A 26,793-nucleotide genomic window follows, 5' to 3' on the forward strand; every position below is an offset into this window, starting at 1 on the left:
CCAGACCTGCGGGACAGGCAGCAAGGTCCCAGCCTCGGTCCTGGTCCCACCAGCGCTTACTGGCAACGGTTCCACGTAGAGGATGAGGAAGTGGAGCGACATGGACAGGCAGATGGAGCCCACGAGCCAGATGTTCTCCCAGGGGGGCATCCTCAGCAGGGACTGGTTTTCAGACAAGCTGCAGAACAATGAGAGGTACGTGAACTATGCCCGCCCAAAAGGCAAAAAAGGCCTTTGTAACAACCAGTGCCCAAGGCCGTTCGGAGCTATGCTTCAGTAAGGCAGCAGCTAACCTGGCCTTGCCCACTGACCTAATTCTACTGAGTGAAGTTTCTACTGTGGCAAAGTTAAAGGAAGAATGTTCAGATGTAGGACAAACTTCCAATTTTAAATCTAGGCTTCGGCACAGCAGACTCCCTTTCAATGGACTCAAAGCCGCTCTCAATTACTCTTGATATTGACGCTATTTCGAAATTTCCTTTTTTGTCACTGGCTTAATTGGATGATACCATTTGTCTCGCTGCTAAAGGGCAAGAGTGCCTTCCCTGTGGGCACGGGCATACAGGGGTACGGAGGGCCCTATTTTTGGCCCCCACTGTCTCCTAAGGAACATGTGGTTAAGCACTCCCACTACTTCCTGGAGGTGATGACGACTGAAGCTTTTAAAACCGGTGCTGCTTGTTCTCCTTTCTTTCTGGGAGGGTGGAGCTTTCCTGCAATCCTCTAGCAACCACGACACCCAGGTCCCCGCTGCGCTGGCTGGCGGGGCTCTTGCCCCAGCTTGTCGAGGACTCACTGACCTGTTGAGGGCGTTACACATCTCTATGGTTACAAGAACAGACAGCGCCATTGTCATCGGGTACGGGGACTCGAAGATTGCACAATCCACTCCTTCAAAATCCGGGTTGTCATCTTTACACTGTAGGAAGTGGCTCTGCAACAAATGCCCAATCAAGTTCCTGATCAGCCAAGTACATTTCCAAGGTCCATGGCCCTGCTCCACAGGAAGCCCAGTGCACAGACCCACACAGGATCTCACCCCATCTCCCAGAGAAGCCCTGGGTCCTCAAAATCATCTTAGATTCAACTGCTTATTTTTTGAATGTTAAAATGATCTGATAGGCACCCAAACCACAAAACGCTCAAGTACAACCTTATAACGCTTTGCCTCTAAGGCAGAGGAAAAAAGGCAGATACGTACCAGCTGGTAGAAGGACACTCTTGGACCTCCATCGGCAGCAATGAACCACCAGGCAGCAGCACCCACCGTAGCAGCGCCAACGTAACCTGGGAACAGACACAGGCGGGGTTTGCAGCCCACGGCTCTCACTGCATGTCCTGTCTCGTGGGCCAGTGTCCAGCAGAGAGGAGACAGGGTATGACGATGGTACAGGAGAACCTGTGCAGCCACTAGCAACTGCTCACTCCCATCAGCTGAAGCATCTAGACGGAGGGTTTCTGCAAGGAGAGGGGGTCTGCGGTACAGAAAAACTAGGCAACTTTTCTTCCAGAGTTTGTGAGGAAGAGTACCTACTGGAATTGGCTGGACCTTTACGCTAGCCATGCCCCTCTCTCACTGGAGGCTAATGCTTTACGGCTGCAGGTGCATCATCTCCACACAGTGCCTCACTTCTGCCGGAGGACCAGATCACACGCCCCTTGACGTTCAGGGAAACTGATGCTCCCAGTTAAGACACTTACTTGCTCCATCAAAGGCCTGGCAGAACTGCTACAGGGAAATGCCGCCAGAGCACTTAGTGCAGAACCAAGCAACATGGCAAAGCCCAAAGCCGATTTTGAGACCACCTCCCCTACCCCCCATCCCCAAGCAAATAGTTTTGAACTGAGCAAACTGATTACAAAGCAACGGGGTAGTAGAGAACACGGGGACACCATGAAGATGGTCCCAGTGCAGCAGCATCTACCAGAAGATACAAGCTCACACTCCCTCTAACCCGGCAATTATGGAACAGGAGGCAGCTGGTGGACAGGGCAGCCATACCCGTAATGACGTGGCAATTCCCAACAAATAGGGAGAAATACAGGGTTCAGCACACGTGTGTACAGGACACCAACCCTCAGGAAAATATATGCACAGGATAGATCTATCTGCTAGAATATTTCTGGAGGGCACAAGAGAAAATCACTATTGGAGGGGAACTGACTGGCTGAGAACCTTCTCACTTTATGCCACAGTGTGCTTTTTGAATTTTAAATCATGTGAACATACTAAAAACAAAAAACCACCTTCCTATAGAACCCCAGGGCAGTTATTATTTTAACTCTCTGGGCCTCACTTTCCGAAGCTCTAAAGTGAGGATAAGAACCAGCAGCCGGGCAGGGGCAGGAGGGCCATAGAGACAACGTATGAGGATCCTGACCTGTGGCCGGGGCTCCTGTGTTTCCCAAGTGCTGCAAATGAATGCACAGCTCCGTTCTCTAAAACGTAGGGGGTGGGGCTTCGTTTCATAGCTTGGTGACGAAAGGCCTGACCCTAACTCACCCCTGTATCCTTTTGGCCTTAGGTTAAATCTAAAAACTTCATTCACAAAGGCCTAAGGAATGACGGGATAACTAAAACAAGGGACTAACTTTCCTGTGAACTGGGTATACAGTTTATTAAACTCCATTTTTTGTTATACCCTAATACAGGGATAGAAAAAAAATGTGCTTTTAAGGGATGGATTTACAAAAATTTTGGCTCATGAACATTTTGTTTAAAAGTCAACGATATAAAAACTGTACTCACAGCCAATGGCCAGGTAACGGAAAAAGAGCCATCCGCTGATCAGGGGTTCCTTCGGGTTCCGGGGTGGTTTATTCATGATGTCCAGATCAGGAGGGTTAAACCCCAGGGCGGTGGCAGGCAGGCCGTCTGTCACCAGATTGACCCAGAGGAGCTGGACAGGAATTAAAGCCTCAGGAAATCCAAGAGCTGCCGTCAGGAAGATACTGTTTCCACCCGAAGAAAGAGAAAGACCCCAAATTATTTTGGCCACTACTTTACATACCATCAGTACCCTCTCCTCCTCCATGAAATCAATGGACAGTAACAATGACTGCTTGAAATAACTTTTTGGCCACCATAAAACATTTGTTATACCTAGCGTCGATTTAAAGTACAATGTTAGAAGGCCAAGAATTTTGTGTTACTTTATATAGTTAAACTCATTTCTATGTTCAAGGGCATCCTTTACACATGAGGGCAGCCGCAGGACAGCCCTGCCGAGAACCGGAAGAACCTCTAGCTTCCTCCTCTTGCCTGGCCCTCCCTCCCGACTCATGCACGAGGACCAAAGCTGCTGCCATATGAACAAATCTGGAAAGCTGGTCATCCCAGGCCCTGATTTTAGACAAAGGACTACAAGTGATCTCTCACAGGGACCCACCAGACAACTTCCCCCACATTTGATGAGATGAGGTAGCGGATGAACTGCTTCATATTGTTGTAGATTGCCCGCCCCTCCTCGACAGCGGCCACGATGGTGGAGAAGTTGTCATCGGCCAGGACCATCTCAGAGGCGGTTTTAGCCACTGCCGTGCCGGACCCCATGGCGATGCCGATCTCCGATTTCTTCAGGGCAGGAGCGTCATTCACGCCATCCCCAGTCTGAAAGGGAACGCGATGGCTGGTTTATGCACACCTGCCACCACCTCACACACACACATCCCTGACAACACCTCAGCCACCCTGAAGCAAGGGGGACGAATGGAGCCGTGGGCCTCTGGGCACAGACATAGGGAATTTTTCATTTTTACAAGGTGGCATCACAAAACACACTTCACCTGTGAAACGCAAAATTGTCAAATGAGTCGAAGAGACTTCAGAGGGAAGTGGAACAAAGAGGACTTCAAAATTCATCTGTATTATTATTATTATTTTTTTTTACCAAACCAAACAAAACCAAAACCACCCACATGGCAGTTAAGATGCAGTACTTGTATCCACACAGAGAAATCTCAAGTAGAATAGGTGCAGACTGCAAAAAGATGGAAACCGTAATATGCCACTTACAAAGGTCACAAACGTGCAAAAAGACTAAATATTGTCTACAGATACAAAGCTATCACTCCCATGGGAGTTTTTTAAATTTCTACTGAACACCCAACATTGAATTCAGAACAGTGGTTCCCTCTGGGAGAGGAGGAGAGGAAGGAAGGAGGAAGGGAGTATACCTATAATATCTGCTTTCAAATAACACTTTTTCTTAAAGTTTTACAGACAAGCAACAGAAAGCAAATACTACACAATGTGAATGTGTCTGGGTGAAGATTCACACTAGGGGAAGAATACTGGAAATGCCTCGCACACGGGCAGCTCTTAATGCTTGACCAGTACATCTAATTTCAGGTAGGGTTATATAATACAAAGAAGTTACATCCTGAACAAATTTTTAGAAAACCTGAGATAGAAACATGTACACTTCTGGGGCACCTGGGTGGCTCAGTTAAGTGTCTGTCTTCGGCTCAGGTCATGATCCCAGGGTCCTGGAATCGAGCCGCTCCCTGCTCAGTGGGGAGCCTGCTTCTCCCTCTCCCTCTCCCCCTCCTCCTGGCTCATTTTCTCTCTCTCAAATAAATAAAATCTTAAAACAGAAGAAACATGTACCCTTTAACCAAGATAAAGACTAGATGTCACCAGGTATTTCCCCACAACCGATTCAGAAGGTATTCTTCTACTTCTTAAGCTGCTCTAGAATCCTCCCTGCAGGTAACATACAACATGCCAACTATGGGCCAACAGAACCCTACAGAAACAGCCCTGATCTGGATATGCTAAATTTGGGAACTATTATTAAACATTTAATAGTCAAAATTACAACCTGCTGTACGCGCAGTATGAGTCCAAAGGTACTCACCATAGCTGTAATCTCATCAAAAGACTGAAGAAATTCTACAATTTTTGACTTGTGGGAAGGTTCAACTCGAGCAAAACAGCGGGCATTCAAACAGGCATCTCTCTGGGCTGAAGGATTGAGCTCATCAAACTCCCGACCCGTAAAAGCCTTTGATGTCACATCCTCGTCCTGCCCGAAGATTCCAATGCGCCGACAGATGGCCACAGCAGTGCCCTTGTTGTCCCCTGTGATCATGATGACCCGGATGCCTGCTTGCCGGCACAGCTTCACAGAAGAGGCCACTTCAATTCTTGGAGGGTCCAGCATGCCCACGCAGCCAACAAAGGTCAGATTGGTCTACAGCAAAAGAATCACCTTATGTTCAAACAGGAAATTCTAGTTTCTCCCCTGGTGTAGACAAGGGCCAGTTATACATTAAGAGCAAAGGTTTCTGCATTTTCCTATAATAAATTCTGTAACTGTGACTCTTATCTAAGATAAATATTCATAGAGCTATAAATCCATTGAGGAATAGTACTAATTACAATTAACTGGAAAGGATGAAAAATAGCACTACATTCTTAATAACTAAATCATCCTTTAACTTTCATGATGATAATCCTTTGAAATGAGGAAAAACACATACCAAGGAAGAAGAGCATTTTGATACTGGCCACTCTTGTGGCCCATAGTACCAAAGTTATTCCTTATTCCTTTCAGGCAGTGCTTCGGGAAGTCACATACCTGGTAAGAAGGAATTCTATAAGCAGACAAGTGGAAGGAATCCCTCAACTTGGATATTTTGACCTTTAATAACTCATGAATATTTAAGAAACATTCCCAATTTTTAAAAAATCTTAATTTACAGAGGAGTTGCAAAATAGGCTTTACAAGTGTATTTAGCTCAAGTCTATTAACTATTCTACCTTGAAAGTAACAGACTTGCATTAAACTGTTAACTACATAGGTTGGAAGCAGCAAGCTAAATTGGAATGGTGATGCATTTGGCCTAGAGAAAAACAAATAACCACACCCCTTTCTTGGCAAAAGCAAGACTCATTTGACCTTTTACTGAAGGAGTACTGTTTGAACACAATGAATGTGCAGGGTGTGGGGGAAGAAACTTTTCATTAGCTAACCTCATATTTAATAAAGTTGGCAGAGTCCTCAAGGTTCATTTCTTCTCTTCTCAGTGGGTTGTCGTGAGTGGCCAGAGCCAGACACCGCAGTGTGTCGCTGCCGCTACCCCATTCCCGAATGACAGACATGACCTTCTGTTTGACTCCCGGGGTCATAGGCACTTTAGTACTTCCAACTCGAATGTGGGTGCACCTGTCAATGACACCTTCAGGAGCACCCTGGAAATGTTACAGATTTAGATCAACAATTTTATTTACTGGGAGCACCCAGGATGCTAATCCCGGTAAGAACGTCTCAACTGCAATGTGCCGTACTTGCCTTCACAAACATTTTGCTCATTGATGTCCGGCTAGGTTTGTTTGGTGTACAATAAACTGACATCGATTTTCTATCACGTGAAAACTCCAGAGTGAATTCCTTTTTCATCAACTGCTTAATGACCTATAGGAGAACACACATAGAATATTATTGGATGACAATTTTGGTTTATTTTTCACTTGTTCAACAAACACTCACTAAGCACCTATTATGTGACAGGCACTGGGCATTTAGCAATGGACGATGAACAAAACAAGTAAGTTCTCCCCCTCATGAAGCTTAAACTTGCCCTCTGGTTTGGGAAAGACACACTGGAATGTAAACAAAGTGCTATGGAGAAAAAAATTTTAGGTAAGGCAGGGAAGGGGGATGGAGAATTTGTGTACGTTCAGATCGTAACTTTACATAAAACGGTCAGAAGGCAACATTTGAGTAAAAATGTGAAGGATGTGTGAGCTGGGAGTGCAGAAGCTCAGGCTAGCATGACATGGCACGTTTAAGGGGCAGCTGGAAAATCTTGCAAGAGAAAGAGGTGAGAAACAGGTTGTAGGATGTTAAAAATGACTTTAAGGCATTTATAACAAGTGAAAATGGATGACAAGGGAGGGTTTCAAAGTCTGGCAGTTGTGTTAAGAATGAGCTGAAGGGGAACAAGGAACACCAGTTAGTATAAATAATCCAAGAGACCATGGCAACTGTGGGCAGAAATAGGTGGTCCAGAACACTGCTGCCTCACAGAAGCTCCTACTGTGGTGGGAATGTTCTAGCAGAGCTGCTCATGTAGCTATCCAGTGTGGCTACTAAGCACCCGAAGAACCACTGTTTTTATTCTAAAGAGCTTCTGAGAGCCAGTGGCCACTGTATTACACTCCAGCACAGTGACCAGGAGACCCCATGGGGGTAACTGCGAACAGGAAAGGTTGAGGATTGGGCCCTGGGGGCTCCCCGCCTGGTGGGAGGTGGAAGATCCACCAAAGGTGTTGGCAGAGGGCCAGGAGCGAGGAGAACAAGTGAAGGAATGTTTCAAGGAGGGAGAGACTAACAGCTCAGGTGAATGAGGACTGAAAATTACCCTTCAGATTTATAAGCTGTTGAATCTGGATCATATATACAACCCAATTACCTACAATGTATACTGTGTCCTTTTTGATTTTTCTTGCTGTATTGCATGGACTGGGGCTGCCAGTACCACCCTGAATAGAAACGTGGAAGGCAGAACTTCTGTTGCTAGGAATAGGACATTACTACAGGCTCTGTGTAAACGCACCGTTAGCTTGGAGGTAAAGTTTGCTGAGTTTTTATCACGAACAAATTTTATCAGATGCCTTTTCTGTATCCACTTAAATAATCTTATGGTTTCTGCCTTGATTCGGATTACCCTGATCCTCCCCTACCCCCTACTCAGACACAAAGCTAATGATAATTACAGAAATCCCCAAGAAGCTCAATGTCCAATGTGGGCAGTGATGAGTAGACTGGTGCCTGTGGGTTCTCCTCCAGGCTGGGTGGTCTACAGCCACCCTCCTAGCCAGAGCTGCCACAAGCAGAAAAAAGACCATCACTGAATTCTGCATTCCCTGACTCATTTCTTATGTGTTTAGTTTCCATCAAGCACTGGTAACCAAATGCTCTAGAAGACTGACAGAACGTGTGGTGATTCTGACTAAGGTGTGGACCTAGGCACCAGATACAGCCGGGGGTGAGTGGTAGTTATTTCCAAATCCACTCGGCATTAAAAAGCTGGGTCCTGCCCACTTCACCTCCAAACTACAACAGGTTCCTCCTTTCTGGGTGCTGGGGATTGGCATGAGTTTGGATCTGAGAATTTTCAGTGAAGGAGCCCCATGACAGTCATTTCTGACCCCCCTCAGCTGCGGACAAAAAAATGAGGCAAAGGCAGCCATGGAGCAAGAAAATGCTTAGTCTGCAGAGGAGAGAACAGATGGCTGTGCCCTTTATTGTGGTCATCGTGAGAGTTAACACACCACTTTTAAGCTCCATGATACTACTTGTTTCCCTTCATCAACTAATTATAGGTCTAGAATCACACAATTCTAACCCTCAGTCTCCGTGAAGCTATGTCTTCAGGTTGCCTCTGAGGGGCTTAGTCACACCAACTAATGTGTTGTGGCTTTGCAAGGACCAGCACCACCCCTACCCTTGCCGCCAGTCAGGGAGTGAGCTCTCTACAATGGAGACAAGGGGCCTGGACTTCTCCCATGTTATGTAAGCCACATATGTCGGGGTAGGATGCCACAGGATGTGCCCAAGACCCTCGGGATGAGGAGACTGCTGGCTGTGAGGTATGAGTCGGTACACTTCAGCGGAGATCTATATCCTTAAATTGTACTGTGAGTTTTGCTTCCTCAAATGATGCAAAGAAAGGGTGCAGGAGCAGGAGTCCAGTTCTGCCTCACCCTATGAAACTATGCTAAGTCACCAAAGGCCTCAGTTTCCCTGCCTGTAAGTGCCAGACTGGACTGGATGGCCTTGAAGCCCCTTTCACAGCCTGAGATTTGGTGCGCTCACCAAAATGCTTAAATAGCTCGTGTGGAGTGGATTTGAGAAAACAGGAAAAGTGAAACAAGAGAAAACAGTAAAACGGCTGCTTTGAGGAATTTTACTAGAAAAGAAGCAGGGCGCTAAAGGGGGAAATAAAGTCCGAAGAAAAGTTTTAAGATAAAAACCATACTATTTGTCCTATGTTGATAAAGATCTGGTGGAGACGAGATGGAAAAGTGATAATGCTGGAGAGCAGGTGGGGCTTGCGACCGCGAGGAGCAGCTGAGCAGCTGGGCTCTGCCGGGAGCTAGGACAGTGCACTCACGGTGCCAGGGGCTCTAAGAAGATAGACCTTGGGGGCACAATGACTGTGTGTGGAAAGTATCTAGTGATACCTATGTTCTTGGTCAGATAGCCGTATCATTTGACCTAAGAGCAAATGTGGGGAAGGAGATGCCGCAAGTTTGAGAAGATAAGGTACATATACCTTAGCTGTCTACGAGCGGAGGGAGCAAAGGGCAGCATGGACAATACACCAAGCTCAAATACTGACCGAGTTGCAGGCATTTGCTCGCTCTATTTTAGAAAGACCCTTCAATTCGGTATCAAATACATTCATCTTCTCTACTAGGCAAGTGAGAGCAGTCTCTGTAGCTTCTCCAACTTTTTCATATACACCCTTCGCCTGTATTGGTTAAAAGCACAGAAAGTGCAAAAGTAGTAAATAAGTTTTTCATTAATAAAGACTTTCCATCGGAGGACAACTTCTTCACATCATTCTTCTAGAGGCCATTTTTACCTGACTCTGGAGCACATGACGCAGATAATTAAAAATATACTCAAATCATGTTATCTTATTCTATTAACTACGTTTTTTATTTCCTTTAACTATGAGAACCCACTAGTCACAGTATTAATTCAAACAGAGCTTGCAAAAAGCATAAGTCACTGTGTGGTGTTATCATTCTACAGAGTTCACACATTGGGGACTGGCTTATCTAATTTCAGATAGAAACTAGAGGATTACTATGTAAGTAAAAAGGGAAGGAAAAAAGGATTTTTGTTGGTTAAATTTTGTATCATCATCATCATCAAAACAACCCTCTAACCCTGAGCCTGTCGAGGATGTAACAGTCCCCATCTTAAAAAAAAAAAAAAAAAAAAAAAAAATCAATACCCTATACTTTCAGGAAAACATGCCCTGTTCTAGGTTGTCCTCAGTATAACAGCTGCACCACAGCAGAGGAGCACGCCACATACACTCTGACTCTTAGCGAAGTGACTGCAGTGCTCAGGGGACATAGGAAAGGCTCTCCGCTTTCCTGGCTAGGTCACGCTGATTTGGATAAAATGGAAAGAGGAAATAAAATCAGGAACCCTTACTTTCCAAAGGGAGGAAGGAAGGCTGGATTTTCATTCCACCCACCCCACCCTTGAACTAGAACAGCCAGGTCTACTTTCTCATTTATGAGGAGCCTTACCTCATTGTAATCCAATGCGGAATCATTACAAAGAGCACAAATTGTTGCCAATTCCACAAGACCATCATATTGATGACATTTCACTGGTTTATCATCTTTATGCCTATCAAAAGAAAACACTTTTAGAGCACAGTGTGGTCATTTCTATTGATTTTTACTTAATTATACAATATAATTTTGTGGACAAAGTCTGGCAAGTATTCAAAAGAATTTGAGTGATGGCTCTTAGAAATCTGATGCTGGAGACAATAAAAAAGAATGTGACTTTGATATCAGGAATCAATCAGTAAAGACCAGATGTTCTTAGTTAATGAAATTCGTCCACCACAGTTATCAATACAGAACAGAAACCCCACTTGAAAAATAGGGATCCAAAGAGGAGCTAAATAAAGATGAAAAAAGTCTGACTTATCACCTGTGTTTTCTCTTTCAAAGTGTGCATCAGAAGAAAAAAAAAATTACTACTCCAGTAACTAGTATGAGCCACATTCAGAAAACTTTTTAGATACATTGCAAATCTATCCAAGTACGAAATTGCCCAATGGATCCTTTAAATAATAAGGCAGGTTTACTCACACTTCTCCAATAGGTGCGTATGTTGATCCAGTAATGGTAAACTCATGAAGGGAACAACTATCACCTTCAACTCTGTCCAGAATGAACATCTACAGAAAAGAGGCACCAATTTTAAAAGGTATAAAAATATGCCGGAAAAAATAATCTTTGCTAAGACAAAAAGCACTTCTCATTTAAGAAAACAATTTTAGGGGCGCCTGGGTGGCTCATTCGTTAAGCGTCTGCCTTCGGCTCAGGGCGAGATCCCAGGGTTCTGGGATCGAGGCCTGCACCGGACTCCCTACTCCGCTGGGAGTCTGCTTCTTCCTCTCCCACTCCCCCTGCTTGTGTTCCCTCTCTCACTGGCTGTCTCCTTCTGTGTCAAATAAATAAATAAAATCTTGAAAACAAAAAACAATTTTAATTAAACTTATAAACTGAAGCACAGCATCAGAAGTTCTGTCCCTTGGGGCGCCTGGGTGGCTCAGTCACTGGGCATCTGCCTTTGGCTCGGGTCATGATCCCAGCGTTCTGGGATCGAGTCCCGCATCGGGCTCCCTGCTCAGCGGGAAGCCTGCTTCTCCTCTCCCACTCCCCCTGCTTGTGTTTCCTCTCTTGCTGCCTCTCTGTCAAATGAATAAATAAAATCTTAAAAAAAAAAAAAAAAGTTCTGTCCTTTATTCCAACCAGAAGCTATTTAATATCACCTCCCCCATCCATCCAAGAGTCTGAGAAACAGCATCACTGAGGTGCTGAGTAAATAAGCAGCAGCAGGGGCACCAAAGACACAGAAGACAACCCACATGACACAAGAGTTATGAGGACTCCCGGTCAGTCAATCCCACAGACACAACAGTACTCTTCAGAGTGCTCAGAATTCCAAATTTCAAATGGCTGGCTGAGAAAGTAATATTAGGTAGTCCTGCCTCAGAGCTAATAGTAAAAGCCTGGGAAGAATAAACTCACATTCAGAGCTGCATAAACACTCCCTGAGTAAAATAAGACAAATTACTTCTCTCCTCCTTCCCACTTATTTTTATTGTGGCAATAGCTCACTTTCTATGAAGCTCCATAACGCCATGTATACAGTATGGAGGCTGCAGAGCTGAATGAACTCATGTTACCAAGACAATACACACAGAAGCACATTTAGGAAAGGACTCTTCAATTTATACAATAAAGTGACACGAGCTAGTTTCTTAAGACGAGGGTTTTTTTTTTTCTCTTGGTTTTCTTTTCAGTCATAATTCAGGCCAGTTTAGAAGACTCAGACTTAAATGTGTGTTTTCATGCAAACTGAAACTATAAAACCTTATCATAAAACACAAAAACCCAAAGTGCTATTTCGACTATACTTTTCTCACACCAAAATCCCTCTCAAATATGAACAAGAATATGATCAAACCATTCTATAATTTTAAAAATATTAAATTCAAGTTATAAAAAGCCATGTAATGCTTAAAAATTTAAAACATCTTTTCAAAGCATCCCAACTCCTATTCAGTAAAAAAAAATTAGTTCATCTTAATTTTTTTTTTTTTTTTGCTTCACAAGATTTGCTTGTTATATAGCACTAACTTTTAAATTCCAAAAGCTTCATTTACTTTTTTTAAGAGGCAGGCGCGAGGGTAGGGTGGGCTGAGGTGGGGGGGAGGGGAAGAGGGGCAGAGTGGAGCCTGACATGGAGTTTGGATCTCACAATCCTGAGATCATGACCAGAACCCAAATCAAGAGTCGGGAGCTTAACTGACTGAGCCACCCAGATGCCCCCAAAAGCCTCAATTTCGTTTTTTGTTTTTTTTTTAAGTAATCTCTGTGGGACACCAGGGTGGCTCAGCCAGTTAAGTGTCTACCTTTGGCTCAGGTCATGATCCCAGGGTTTTGGGGTTGAGCCCCACATGGAGCTCCCTGCTCTCGGGGAGCCTGCTTCTCCCTCTCCTTCCTATTCATACTCTTTCTCTAATAAATAAATCTTTAAAAAAAAAAAAAGTAATCTCTGCACCCTACGTGGGGCTTGAACTCACAGCCGTTGTCAAGAGTTGCATGCTCTGAGCCAGCCAGTTGCCCAAAAAGCTTCATTTCAGAAGTATACTTATATATAAATCAACTTTGGAACGCAACTAAAGCCATGAGCAAGATATACAAAATGTCTTTTAAAAAAAGTATATAATGGGATTTAAAACTGACTCCTGATAAAAAAGGTTCCAGTTCAAACATAACACAACCAGTGTCAAATGAGGAAAAGATTCACGTCCAAGGTCACACGCAGCAAGATCAGAGACACTTACATTTTTTTCTAACAGATACAACACCTAAAAAAGGAAGCTTGTCAAATGGCTCCTTCCAAAGATGTTTGACATTTTACAGAAGAGGAACAAAGGACCAGAGAGGTTAAAGCACGTGATCAAGGTTATATAATTATTAAGTGGAAGAGAGAGGGCTGGGTTTAACTACCAATCTCTCCTATAAGAAAATCCAACTTCACCCTTTTATTAGAAGTTGTGTGACCCTCAGATGTTACTTAACTTCTCAGGGCCTTAGTTTTTAAACCTCTTGAGCAGGATTACCATATGATTCAAGTAAGTCACATGTGAGAAAACAAGTTAACTGCACTAAGCAATATCAAAGCAAGTTAGCATTATTACTATGCACCATGTCATTTCTTTAATGATACGGTTTATAAAAGTGAAACTCTCTGGGTTTCTACCGAAGTCCAAAATATTCTAAGATATTCAGAATTCTAATCCACAGTACATAAATCTGAACGCACGTGGTCATTTTAGATTGCAAGAAGTAAACCATTTAGGAACTGCATGATGAAAGTATCCCTAAGTCAAGGGCAGTTACGCAAGCCACTGCAAGAAACCTCCTGGAGAACACTGATTAGCATCAGCTTTCTGTCATAGAGGGAGAACAGAACAAAGAGGCAGGCAAGGCTGTTTCTTTAACAGAAGAAAATATCTTAAACCAGGTAAGGAAAAATATTAAAATAAAAATTTTTTACTATGGACTCTGTTTTACTCTATGTTTGAAATTTGATTTGCTGCCCCAATTTGAAATTAGTTGTTAACTAGCTATTAGCTAATTTATGCAACCTTTTCTGATTCCAAGGAATGAAAACTTAGGTAGCCGAGTCAAACCCTGCTCTTCTGGTGAAACCCAGGACAGACTAGGAGCTTACCACTTAAGAGACAAAACACCTGTCTGTTCATTCTAAGTCGGGATCTGGACTACGCAGAGTTTGGCTGGGCTGGACGGGGAGGCACGGGGGACGGGACAGGGACAGATGATGACTGTGTATCTAAAAATCATCATGAGTTTAAATTTGGCAAGATAAAGATTCAGAGGGTTTAACTGTATTAAAAACAATTTCTAATGTGAAAAAATATTATCTAATGTAAAAAAATATTATCCAAAACCTGGAGCTAAGGCCAAGAGGATGTCCACATGTCCCTTCAATGTCATTCAGAAGCGTTCCTTTAACAGGCGCACTCAAAGATGTAGTATTCTAGAAAAATGTAACACTATTCCACTGTGCTACTTATTATTAAGAGCTCATGTTATATGAAGTTGTGGATTTGTGTCCTGTAGGAAAGATAACCTGTAGCTTTACTGCCCTAATGGATATTAACCAGTTTTTACAATCTAACATATAGCAATTCTATGCTATTATTGAATACTTCCTCAAATGCTCTTGTAACCCATTTTACTGATTCCCTCATTATTTAACAAGCTAAACAGAATTTTTGACCGGTGTCCACTCACTATTTTTATGAGTTGTGTACCTTCTGGAAAATTATACTTTGAAAAGGCTTGTACAAAGTTGTTTAAATAAAACCTAGGAAAGAAGTCATTTAGCTGTATCAGTGTTTCTATAGTTACTACTTTTCTAAGGGCAAGTTTAAACAGTTTCTTATTTTACCCCCCCCCCGCCGTGATGGTCAAAACAATCTAAGAAACAAAGGATGAACACATATAACAAAGCAAGCTGAAGGCAATTATTTACCTTTCAAGAAAGCATGCCTCATTCAATGTGTTATGGAAATACCAGTTAGAAGTTTAGGCAGATAGGGAGGGAATTAACTGCTTTATAGAATTCTCTTCCTTTAAGGCTGGTCCAGTAACACACATGCATTCAGAGACAGAGGAGTAGGAATACAAACAGAACACAGGCACCTAACACATTTACAGACTGCCTATAGTCATCTTCCCCAGTACAAGAATATCAACCATGCAGATACCCTTTATTTCATGAATTAATTTTAGGAATTAGATGACTAATTCCTCTAGGCCATCAGATTACCTTGGGCTCTGGCTACACACACAACCCATTTGTTTAAAGCACTGAGAAGGTATCAAATTACAAATGTAAGGTTTTGATGGCATGAGGGCATATTCCTAGGATGAACCAATAACCACCAACCAGCAAAGAGTCTTAAATCACTCCCACTTACCCTGCACACAGACATCTGGTTTGTTGTCAGTGTACCAGTCTTGTCTGAGCAGATAACAGAAGTACAACCAAGGGTTTCCACAGAAGGGAGGCTTCGAACAATAGCATTTTTCTTTGCCATTCTGCGAGTTCCAAGAGCCAGGCAGGTGGTGATGACAGCAGGCAGACCTTCAGGAATGGCTGCCACAGCCAGAGCCACTGCAATTTTGAAGTAGTAAATAGCGCCCCTGATCCAGGAGCCTCCATGAACTGGGTCATTGAAGTGCCCAATGTTTATGATCCAGACTGCAATGCAAATCAGGGAGATGACTTTCGAAAGCTGTTCACCAAACTCGTCTAGTTTCTGCTGGAGGGGGGTTCTCTCCTGCTCTGTTGCCACCATTTCATCCCGGATCTTGCCAATTTCTGTGTTCACTCCAGTTGCCACCACCACTCCCATGGCTTTGCCAGCAGCAATGTTTGTACCCTATGACAGAAACAGAGGAAACTGGTTGTAAGATTAACACCGCACCCAATTTAAACACTGACTAGCAAACTCAGACTGGTGTGGGTTTTGACTAGCGCACCCAGACTCTTTCATATTCTACTGGGCCTTCTAGGGGCTGCTCTTCAGAGAACCAGCCATCCAACCTTGATAACGCAGGTGGTGTGGTACAGCTCTCCTTGATTCTCATTTCATGTGGTCCCCACTCGTCCAGAGCAGCTCCACCCTGACCCCCCTGGAATCTCTATTCACCATACCAAACCTGGCTTGCAGACTAGCTTTGGGCTTGAACGGTGCTCTAACCCCTCTGCGTTCCCAATTTTTCGAACTCCATACAGCCCTCAACCCTAAGCATTCTCCACTGCTGGCTCTAATAGTCCAACCTCCCCTACGATAAGCAGGGCAACCGGCACCATGAGCTACCTCGAGGATCTCCACTCAAGACTGGCATTCAAAAAGAATCAATGAAATCAAGTACAGCACTCTGTCCCCACCCCACTTTAATCCCTAGTGCTGACATGATACAACTTCATTATTTCCATTGTAATTCTACCGCACTTTACTTACTGTGAGTGGTTAGGCTCCCATCCTAACCCACAAAAACCTACCACTTGAAATAGCACTTAAAATACCAAACAAGCACAATCTACACATTTCTCAACTTTTTATTTCAAAATAATTCAACAGAAAAACTGTAGTACAATGAACATCCATTTTACTTTTCATCCAGACACACCAATTATTAATGGTTTGCCACATTTGCTCTCTCTCTAAACACACACCTTTTTATTGTGAACTACATACAGGAATCATCCACATCATTTAAAAAATATGTTTTATAGACTAATAAGCTTTTCTAACACAAATCTACTTCTCTAGGTTTACAGATAAAGAATTTAAAGATGTCTGACCTGATCTTTTACTCACCCCTCAAAAACTAGCTAATTAAAACAGACGACATTGGAAAGCCTGGCTGGCTTAGTCAGAACAGCATGCGCCTCTTGATCTTGGGGTCTTGAGTTCAAGCCCCACACTGAGCGTAAGAGTTTACTTAAAAATTAGCAAACTTAAAACCCTGCAGATTTTAAACTCTGAGAATGTCTCCAAATAAAAATGTGTTTAATAAAGTACTTACAGAAAAGAGCATGTTCTTTTTATCTTGATTGACAGCCCGTGGGTCCGGGACAGGGTCAGTGTGCTTGATGACAGACACAGACTCACCTAAGCACGTTGCAAGAAGGGATAGTTAGGTCTGTGCAATTTATACCTAGAACGTGGGCCCTCATCCACTCATGCTACTACCACTCTCAGGAAAGGAGAGAAAAGACCCAATTTGCTTGAAGGAGGAAAACTAGTAAAATTTAGAAATAGAATCCCAGTCAATTGCCTGTATTTCCTGGAGAAACTATTCAAATCTAGTTTATTTTCAGGTATCAACTTTATACTCTAATACTGTGAATATGTATTTATATTTGTTGTAAATTTACGTATACACACTAATACTTCATAAAAAGGTCAAAGTACATTTATTCTTAACACAATGAATATACTAGATACATTATACGTATAACGAGGAGCATCTACTGGGAAGCCTGTTATTGTTCATTAAGTCAGACATGAGAAATAAAAACATTGTTTCAGAAATATCTGCATTAGTAATGAGTGATCAAATCAGCACTAAAAACATCACATGGTATATAAAGGACTACTTCGTAGAACTTTTACAATGTCTTGTTGAATTTGGTTTCAACCTTACTTAACATCACTTATGAAATATGTAACGGGTTGGTCTGAGTAATGTGAAATATGGCTCCAGTTTTTCATTTAAATTTCAGGTAACCAACTTCACTCTTGATATCTGAACAAACCTGGTTCCTCAATCTAGCCTGAAACTACACTATTTTTTTTTTTTTTAAGATTTTTAAAACTTATTTGACAGAGAGACAACACAAGCAGGGGGAGTGGGAGAGGAAGAAGCAGGCTCCCAGGGAGGAGCCCGATGCGGGGCTTGATCCCAGAACGCTGGTATAACGCCCTGAGCCGGCCCTGAGCCAAAGGCAGACGCTTAATGACTGAGCCACCCAGGCGCCGTGAAACTACAGTATGATTAACAAAAAACACTGAAGCAATTTTATGAGAAGTTTTAAAAGGTAATTATTTCTGTAGGCATACTATGAAAATCTTATATGCACCACCTAATCAGTTTTCCAACATTTTATGGCTCAATCGGCTTTCAGTTTGTTGCTGCTAATGGGAGTTTTAGTAACTAAGCTATTCATAGAGAAACAATAAAAGAGCCCAGGTTACTCACAGCACTACCTCCTAGGACTTCAGCTGCTTTTCAAAACTGATAATCAGATAAATCTTGATTACCTTCGGATTTTCTATTTACTCTACTAAATTGAGGTTAGCATTGTGCTTAAGTTAATCTTCTGACCACCTTACTTCCAGTTAATAAGAACCCTCCACCCTAGACTGTGCCTTCGTCAAACAAAAATGGAAAATGTTCTAAACAATCTCAAATCCAAGTGTGCAAACTTTAGGCAGTAAAACAGTCACCATTTTTGGGGGGTGCTAACTTTTGTTAATTGTACATCTGATCTTTGCAAAGTATGTTAGATGCAAGATTAGCATTACTCCAATGAAAAAAATTACAGCTCTGGAACCTTTCTCTCCTGCCTGGGAAAAGAACACTAAGTAATTCATTTTCCATAAAACAGAGAGACAACACTTCAACCTTAAGATTATTACCTCTGCTAATGTAGGAATTTGTAACTTCTTTTTTTAGAAAGTAAAAACAAAAGATTTTTGGTGAAAGCTAATTTTTGATAAAATTAAAAGACAAATAGAGGTCTTATGAGATGAAAGCCAAATTTCTTTTCAAATACCTTTAAACTCGATACATTGGCAAAAAAGCCTGATTTCTAAAGCATTAAGAAGTAAGTATCTTGGAGAGGATTAATATGAAACCCCAAAAAGGGACAGGAGGGGCAGGAGCCAACTCATTCAGTATGGGGTCTGAGCAGGACTTCAACATTCAGCGACCTTCCAACGTGTAATGCTTACCTGTGAGAATGGACTGGTCAACCCTTAGAGTAGTAGATTTGATGGAAGTTAATCTTATATCTGCAGGAACTTTGTCACCAACTAATTGGAGAGAAAAAAGGCAGCTAAAATAAGCAATTTTGCAATTTATGTTTCATAGAGATCAATCTGTCTCCAAATAAAATACATCTTAAAGAAAATACATAGCCCATATACAGCACAAATACATAAAAATCTGTTAAATTAAGCAAGATAATTAACTTCTCCTTAGGGTATAAAAACCCTTGCTAGATCCTGGATTTGAATTACACAGGAAGAGAATAATGCTTGGGGAAACCTCTAAAGACACATTATTTACACACTTACATACACACATGGCATGGTGAGGGGGATCAAGCTGTACATGCCATGGTTTAACCCATCAGAAGAGATAAAATGTGAGTACGTATCAAACAGCTAAAAGATGCTCAGTAAATCTCACTCATAAGAGGAATGCAAAATAAAACTACAGAGACATCAATTTAAAACAAACTGACAAACAAGAGTTGAGAAAACGCTCCAAGTTTACAAAGACGTATAGAAATAGGGATTCTTATTACAGGGGGACTATAAAATCTGGAAATTCTAGTGTAAATAGGGGGAAAATAATCAGAGTCCTAAATCACTTAGAGGCAAGTGCCTGAGCAGAGATCAATGCAATTCTGTGTTAGTGCACGGTTAATAAGGACAAATTACATGCAAGTAATAGATTACATGTTCTATGCAAAAGTAACAGTTCATTCAGTGTTTATAATTCAACTCTGCTTCCAGACTTTATGACCACCCTTACTCACATGCCACCGAGTACTAAGAAAAAAATGTTACAAAATCTCTGGAGGGCAGTTTGACAATATATATCAAAACTACAAAGCACAATCTTTTTACCCCACATAATCCACTACAAGGAATTTACTCTTGCTCAGCAGAATATGTTTAGACACAGCACAGTTTCTTATTAACAGAAGAAAGATGAAACAACTCCATTCATACTAAAGTGAAAATCTCCTCTAAGATATACTATATATTAAGGGTGAAAATACAAGTGTGAAGCATCACCTATATGGACTACGATTCATACAAGGAAATACCTCTGGGAAGGTATTACAAAATCTTAATGCTGGATAACTGGGTATGGAGCAGAGGGAGACTTTTTCACTTTGTACCCTTTGGTACCTTTTAAAATTTGATTTATCAACTAAATGAATAAACCTCTTGAATCACCTCATCAAGAGGATCTGTAAGTCAACTAAGTCTTCTTCCCTGTGCCAAAGAGCTCCTTGAACAGCTCTTAAAAAGGTCCATATCTCGAGTTTGAAAAGAGCAAATGCCACAGTGCAGATGCAGGAACAGATAAAACCGATTTTTTTTTTAAGATTTTATTTATTTATATGACAGAGAGAGAGCCAGCCAGCGAGAGAGGGAACACAGCAGGGGGAGTGGGAGAGGAAGAAGCAGGCTCCCAGTGGAGGAGCCCGATGAGGGGCTCGATCCCAGGACTCTGGGATCATATCCTGAGCCGAAGGCAGACGCTTAATGACTGAGCCACCCAGGTGCCCCTAAGCCAATGTTTTAAATGGTCTTGAGAACAGCATCCAGCACACTGTAGGCATTCAAATATTGTTGAACACATACATATCAGTACCAAACCAAATGGACATTAAAATAAGTGCACAACAGCTTTCCCTGACTTTCTGAAAGGTAACTATGATAGTTTTGCAAGTCTGATACAAGGGAGAGCTAAAAATTAGAACAAGTACAGTCTCCTCTAGAATTACACAGTTTTGGGGTGCCTGGGTGGCGCAGTCGTTAAGCGTCTGCCTTCGGCTCAGGGCGTGATCCCAGCGTTCTGGGATCGAGCCCCACATCGGGCTCCTCCGTTGGGAGCCTGCCTCTTCCTCTCCCACTCCCCCTTGCTTGTGTTCCCTCTCTCGCTGGCTGTCTCTATCTCTGTCAAATAAATAAATAAAATCTTAAAAAAAAAAATTACACAGTTTTGTTTTTGTTTTTTTTAAAGAGGGAGTGGGGGGGTGGGAGAGGGAGAGAGAGAAACTTAAGCAGGCTCCATGCCCAGCATGGAGTCCAATGCGGGGCTCAATGTCCCAACCCTGAGATTATGACCTCAGCCGAAATCAAGAGTCAGATGCTTAAACAACTGAGCCACCCATGCACCTCTACATATAGTATTTTTAAGTCAAATGTTCATTTTCCATAATTACTCTACATACTGAAATTTTAACTGCCACTGGTTATATATAAATTGGCAAAATAGCCATTCTGTCCAAGTAGATTCAGTTCATTTGTTAAGCCTTCAATTTAGCTCTGATTCTTCTGCATTCCGGAGCTTTGAAGTTCAGGAAGAGTATGATTTGCTTTTTGAGCTCCAGTTCATTAAATAGCCCTATAGCCTAACCAGGAAATGTGGTCACAAAGCAGCCCAGAAACAGACTGTCAGTATATAATCTCAAGAGGCAAAGATCATCCTTGCATTTGACTGCAGGGACACATTAGGTTAAGGTGAAATTCCTGCTGGAAATGCTTATGCAACGAACAGCAATACTCCCTGACTAAATAAACGAGAACCTTTCACTTTAATTCTGCTCCTACTACCATAAACCATATACGAAACTTCAGTGACCTACAAGCAGCTAAAATGTCCTATCAAGATGAAAATTTGAAACCATTTAATTTTTTTTACTGTATTATTTCTGGATGTCATAATTAATTTGATTGCGCATGATCTGGAAGATGAAAAGAATATAAGGTTCAACAATGAACCTATGACCCTAAATGGAAAATTTACTTGAGAATGTTTCTTGCTGTCACAGGTAATTTATGCCACAGGAGCAAAAAACTTCTAACATGGCACAGAGGTCCCCACAATCTTTAAGTACTATGACATTTCTGCACTCCAACAGCTTGCTCATATCCCAGCAATTTAAAAGCAAACATTTGGGATGCCTGGGTGGTTTAGTCGGTTAAGCGTCTCCCTTCAGCTCAGGTCACGATTGCAGGGTCCTGGGATTGAGCCCCACATTGGGCTCTCTGCTCCAGCAGGAGCCTGCCTCTCCCTCTCTCTGCTGCTCCCCCTGCTTGTGCTGTCTGACAAATAAATAAAATCTTAAAAAAAAAAAAAGTGGAACATTTCATTATAAAAAATTTTATTTGTGAGAGAGAGAGAGAGAGCAAGAGCATGCTCACACATGAGCAGGGGGAGGAGGCAGAGGCAGAGGGAGAAGCAGACTCCCCATTGAGCAGGAAGCTCGATGTGGGGCTCGATCCCGGGACCCTGAGATCATGACCTGAGCTGAAGGCAGATGCTTAACTGACTGAGCCACCCAGGTGCCCAGAACATTTCATTCTATATATTGAAAGTTGAATCCTGTTTTTCTAGTTCAACAATTTTATATTTAAGCCCTAGCTTGTACTCTCATACACCTATCACATCTAAAGCCAGTTAATCTAATACTCAAATTGAGGATAAACTACAAGAAGTTCAAAAGAAGTATCTTGGCATTTATTCTGCTGTGTTTCACTGGAAGCTCAGAGGATTTAAAATAGGTGGAACATATCTTTGAGGCAGTAAGTACCAAGGTTAAATTTCTTTCCTGGGTAACACAGTCAACATATTAGCTATTAATTTAAGGCAGTATCAATTACTATATATATATATATATATACATACACATACACACACACGTTTATCTATCTATATATGCAGCATTAAAAATTATCCTGGTGTTATAAAAAAACCAGCTACTTTCCCCCTAAAGGTGTTGTGGTTTTTTTAAGATTTTTTTAAAAGATTTTATTTATTAATTTGACAGAGAGAGACAGCCAGAGAGGGAACACAAGCAGGGGGAGTGGGAGAGGAAGAAGCAGGCTCCCAGCGGAGAAGCCCGATGTGGGGCTCGATCCCAGAACGCTCAGGATCACGCCCTGAGCCGAAGGCAGACGCTTAACGACTGCGCCACCCAGGCACCCCTAAGATTTTATTTTTAAGCAATATCTATGCCCAACGTGGGGCTTGAACTCACAACCCTGACATCAAGAGTTGCATGCTCTACTGATTGAGCCAGCCAGGCCCCAAAGGTCTGTTTTAAATATATGAAATATTTTAAATAATTTCTTTGCTGTACAGAAATGGTATGGATACACATTTAATTGTTGGCCAAATATTTAGGAATGACTCAAATGTCAAATGCTAGCAGAACAAATGACCTGGGAAGCCCTTGAAAATTGACCTCAAGCTTTTACCAACTTTCCGTCCATCTGATGACAGCCATTCTAACTGGGACGCAAAGAAATATGTAGGAGTTAAAAGAAAAAAATCACCTGAGAGGTGCTTATAAACTGTACAATCTCAGGACCTGCTCTTTAAGAATCTGGTTCAATGCATTTCGGGGGGGGGGGACTGGAATCCATCTTTTAAAAAGTTCTCCAAACACAAAAAATAATACAACCACCACCAAGCATAATAACAGGTTATAGATCCCATCCATGAAGGGCTTGTTCAGAACAGCCCGTTTACTTTGTGCTGTTTCTCATGTGCGAAGTATGCCAGCTCTAGGCCAAGAAGACCTTAAGTCCTCCAACGCCCGAGAAATTTATTATCTTAAAGTTTTACATTGGGGGGCACGTGGGTGGCTCAGTTGATTAAGCATCCTGACTCTTGATTTCAGCTCAGGTCGTGATCTCAGGGTCGTCGGATTGAGCCCCATGTCGGGCTCTGCGCTCAGCACGGTATTGGCCTGAGATTCTCTCCCGTTCTCTTGCTTACTTGCAAAGGTGCGAGCCCTCTCTCAACGTTTTACGTTTAATCTGTTTCCATTTGAAACGGATCTCTGTGGGAAAGTAGCATAAATCCATAAAGCAGCATCAATCCAAACTGGTCTTAAAAAACCTGCTATGTTCTAGTATTCTCTTAGCTAGAAAAACCCTCACGTCATCCTGATCAACCCATGTCCTCATTTTAGTTAGGAAACTAAAGCTCGAAGTAAAAGGGGTCTTGACTAAGGAACTTCAGTTAAGTAAAGACTTCTTTTAACCTGCTGTGTGACTCTGTTTTGTGCTTTTTGTTTCTAAGAGTCAATTTAGGATTGAATCTACTAGGAAGCACACTCTAAGGAAGCAAAAGATTTGTAAGATTCAATGGATACTTTTCAAGCTAAGACATAATTTTCCTTTGTCTGCAGGCTTCTATGAATTTCAGACAGAGGATTTTGGGAGTGAGGAGCAGGCAGTGCTGTTCCTGATGATCACACCCAGTAGTATTTCCCTGATGGGGCATGTCAGTGCCCTCCAGGCAAGTGGTAGTGGAAAATTCTTACTCTCGCCAAGGGGATGCTCTGCAATTTTTTCCTCTGAAATTTTTTCCCCCTGTCTCTTGGGTTCTGGTGGTGTAATAAAAGAATAAACTATTATAAATATCTTTCATTTGTTTAACATCTGACACTTTCCAAATTCAGCTCTTGGCTTCATAAGTCCATAAGCTCTTTAACCTGCTACCACAACAGGGATTTCCACTCTGAACAAAATCCTCAACATATACCTCATGCTAGGTCACCAAAAATGCAAGTAAAAGTCGAAGGAAATTACTCTGCCACATTTTAGAAATGAACACAAGCTTTATCTTAAAATCTGGGAAAGAATGTTTGTAAGCCATGGTACTTAAACGATGTTACATCTTTATGTCAAAAATAAATACTAATTGGGGCACCTGGCTGGCTTAGTCGGTACAGAGTATGGTTCTTGATCTCGGGGTTGTGAGTTCAAACCCCTGCTGGGGGTAGAGATTACTAACAACAACAACAACAAAATTAATAAACTTAAAAATAAACGAACGAATGAATGAATACTGATGCTTAAAATCAGCATTACTCAGAAAAGGCCTTAAAAAAATATTTATTTTAGAGAGCACACATGCATGCAGGGAGTGGGGGAGGGAAGAAGGGGCAGAGGAAGAAAGAATCTTAAGCAGACTTCACGCTAAGCTCAGAGCCTGACCCAGGACTCGATCTCACAACCCTGAGATCAAGACCTGAAATGAAACCAAGAGCCGGATGCTTACCCGACTCCGCTACCCTGGTGCCCCACAGAAAAGGCCCTTCTATGAACTCGTTATATGTAGGGGGAAAAAAATCTTTATTGTGACAAATTCTACCAGCTATTCAAGGCTTTTCTAAGGAAAAACTATATATAAGATCAGAAATTACCTCCTTAAATATCACTATTGTTTTTGAGTTTAAATGGCTCCTAGAAAAGCAAGTTGTAATAGAATTAACCTAAATTACTTAAACATTTAACTATGACTCAAACATTTTCATTATGGTTCCGATTTGAGTCATAGATTTTTATAGTCAGGCAGAGTGAATGAAATTCCTCACTTGAGAAGCCCACTTGCCTGCTTTCTCCAGGCCTCAGAGGGAGCAGAGAAGGAACATCACAAATCGCCATACTACACTGAGTTTCCTTCCAGTCCATGTTTTGGGAGTATTACCCATGAGAAGACTCATCTTTCAAAAATGCAAATGTTAAAAAAAAAAAAAAAAAAGCAAATATAATACTCTTATTTAAAATGTTTCAATAGCTTCTTCCTCCCAGAATTGAGATCACGTTAGTATCTTCATCGTGGTTTATATGACCTCCCAGGACCCAGCTGCTGCTTGCTTCTTACCACAATCCCCTTCCTCTAACACAACACAACGGTTTCCAATTCCTCAAAGTTCTGAGTCTTCACACACCCTCTTTTCCTTTACTCCACTAGCAAGGCTTTCTGCGAAGTCCCACTTTAGGTTGCTATCCCTTTTGACATGCCCGTAGAGAGCTGTCCTTTCCTTTCCCGAGGCTCTCACACCACGTGCTCGGTAAGTCTTCCCACTCGGTCGCCTCTTATTTCCTAGCCCCGAGCACTACGCGAGTGCACAGTGGGCACCAGATAAAATACCTGTCAAGGAACGAAGTACTTGCACACATTACTTCCTTTAATAAACAAGCATCAGAGACTTATGATTATCAAGCTGAAGAACGTCACAAAGCGAAGAACAATGAAGAGAGTCAGGACCAAAGAGATCTCAGACTTGGTTGAGCTGAATGAGGCAACAGTGATCATTACTTAAATTCTGCATTTAGATTATCAACAACAACAAAAACCCACATCTGCTAGCAGAGACTGGAGGTGTAGCGGAAAGAGCACATGTGAGAGCAGGGCTTTAGCTGCTAAGGCAATGAAGGCTGACAAAGAAGTGTCCTTAGACTGTAAAAGCAGAAGAGTGTCTAGAATATCAACCAAACTCCATTTACATAATGGCGTTTAAGTCTGGGCACCAAAGAAAACCATCAAGATGGTAAAGGATTTGAAAATAATTACATGAAAATAATTACATGAACAGCTGAAAGAGCTAAAACTAACTTGGAAATTAAAATTTTAGCATACGCCACACTGTTAGCACTCAAACCACCCCGCCCCCTTCCACCCCAACTGCCTGTGCGACTGGACACGCAACAGCGGCTCTGAGTTCTAGTCATTTTAAGTTCCCTTCCGGTTCTAAAAAGGCCATGAATTAACCTTCACCTACCTAACAGGCTATCGTGGGAGGAGGAATTAAACTTCTGTGTGACTAAAAAGTAAAAAACTAACGTACAGAACAGATGATTGTATTTTAGCTCGTAATAAGGAATATTTTATAATAAAACAGACTAAAAATGGCATAGCTGGTCCTAAAGAGCCAACTTTCCAGTGACTGGAGGTGTAAGGTAACGGCTCATGAGATGCTGAAGGAGCAGCCCATCACTAAGCAAGCTTACAGTACACACAGTATCCGGCATACTCACCAACAGTTTTCTCCTTATTACAAGAGTAAAGCCTGCTTTTAAAAGGTGAAAACCCAGGATGCCTGGGTGGCTCAGTCAGTTAAGCATCTGCCTTCGGCTCAGGTCATG

At 42.2% G+C, this 26,793-nt stretch overlaps 1 protein-coding gene across 2 annotated transcripts in view; it reads right to left on the reverse strand.

Annotated features, from left to right (window-relative positions):
* ATP2A2 (ATPase sarcoplasmic/endoplasmic reticulum Ca2+ transporting 2) overlaps window positions 1-26,793 on the reverse strand; it is a 56,520-nt gene that overhangs the window by 4,936 nt on the left and 24,791 nt on the right. For both annotated transcript variants that reach the window (XM_087857361.1, XM_045777133.2), the window contains exons 6-19: window positions 18,838-18,918; window positions 16,907-16,992; window positions 15,289-15,753; window positions 10,856-10,944; window positions 10,280-10,382; window positions 9,352-9,483; window positions 6,297-6,419; window positions 5,978-6,196; window positions 4,860-5,195; window positions 3,390-3,610; window positions 2,750-2,952; window positions 1,202-1,287; window positions 801-934; window positions 61-178 (exon numbers count right to left, since the gene is read on the reverse strand). In XM_087857361.1, coding sequence (XP_087713487.1) covers window positions 61-178; window positions 801-934; window positions 1,202-1,287; window positions 2,750-2,952; window positions 3,390-3,610; window positions 4,860-5,195; window positions 5,978-6,196; window positions 6,297-6,419; window positions 9,352-9,483; window positions 10,280-10,382; window positions 10,856-10,944; window positions 15,289-15,753; window positions 16,907-16,992; window positions 18,838-18,918 — 2,396 coding nt within the window. The remainder of the gene's footprint in view (window positions 1-60; window positions 179-800; window positions 935-1,201; window positions 1,288-2,749; window positions 2,953-3,389; window positions 3,611-4,859; window positions 5,196-5,977; window positions 6,197-6,296; window positions 6,420-9,351; window positions 9,484-10,279; window positions 10,383-10,855; window positions 10,945-15,288; window positions 15,754-16,906; window positions 16,993-18,837; window positions 18,919-26,793) is intronic.

This window comes from Ursus americanus, chromosome 30, assembly GCF_024610735.1.
Source record: "Ursus americanus isolate L20-20 chromosome 30, mUrsAme1.1.p, whole genome shotgun sequence".
Taxonomy (NCBI): Eukaryota; Metazoa; Chordata; class Mammalia; order Carnivora; family Ursidae; genus Ursus; species Ursus americanus.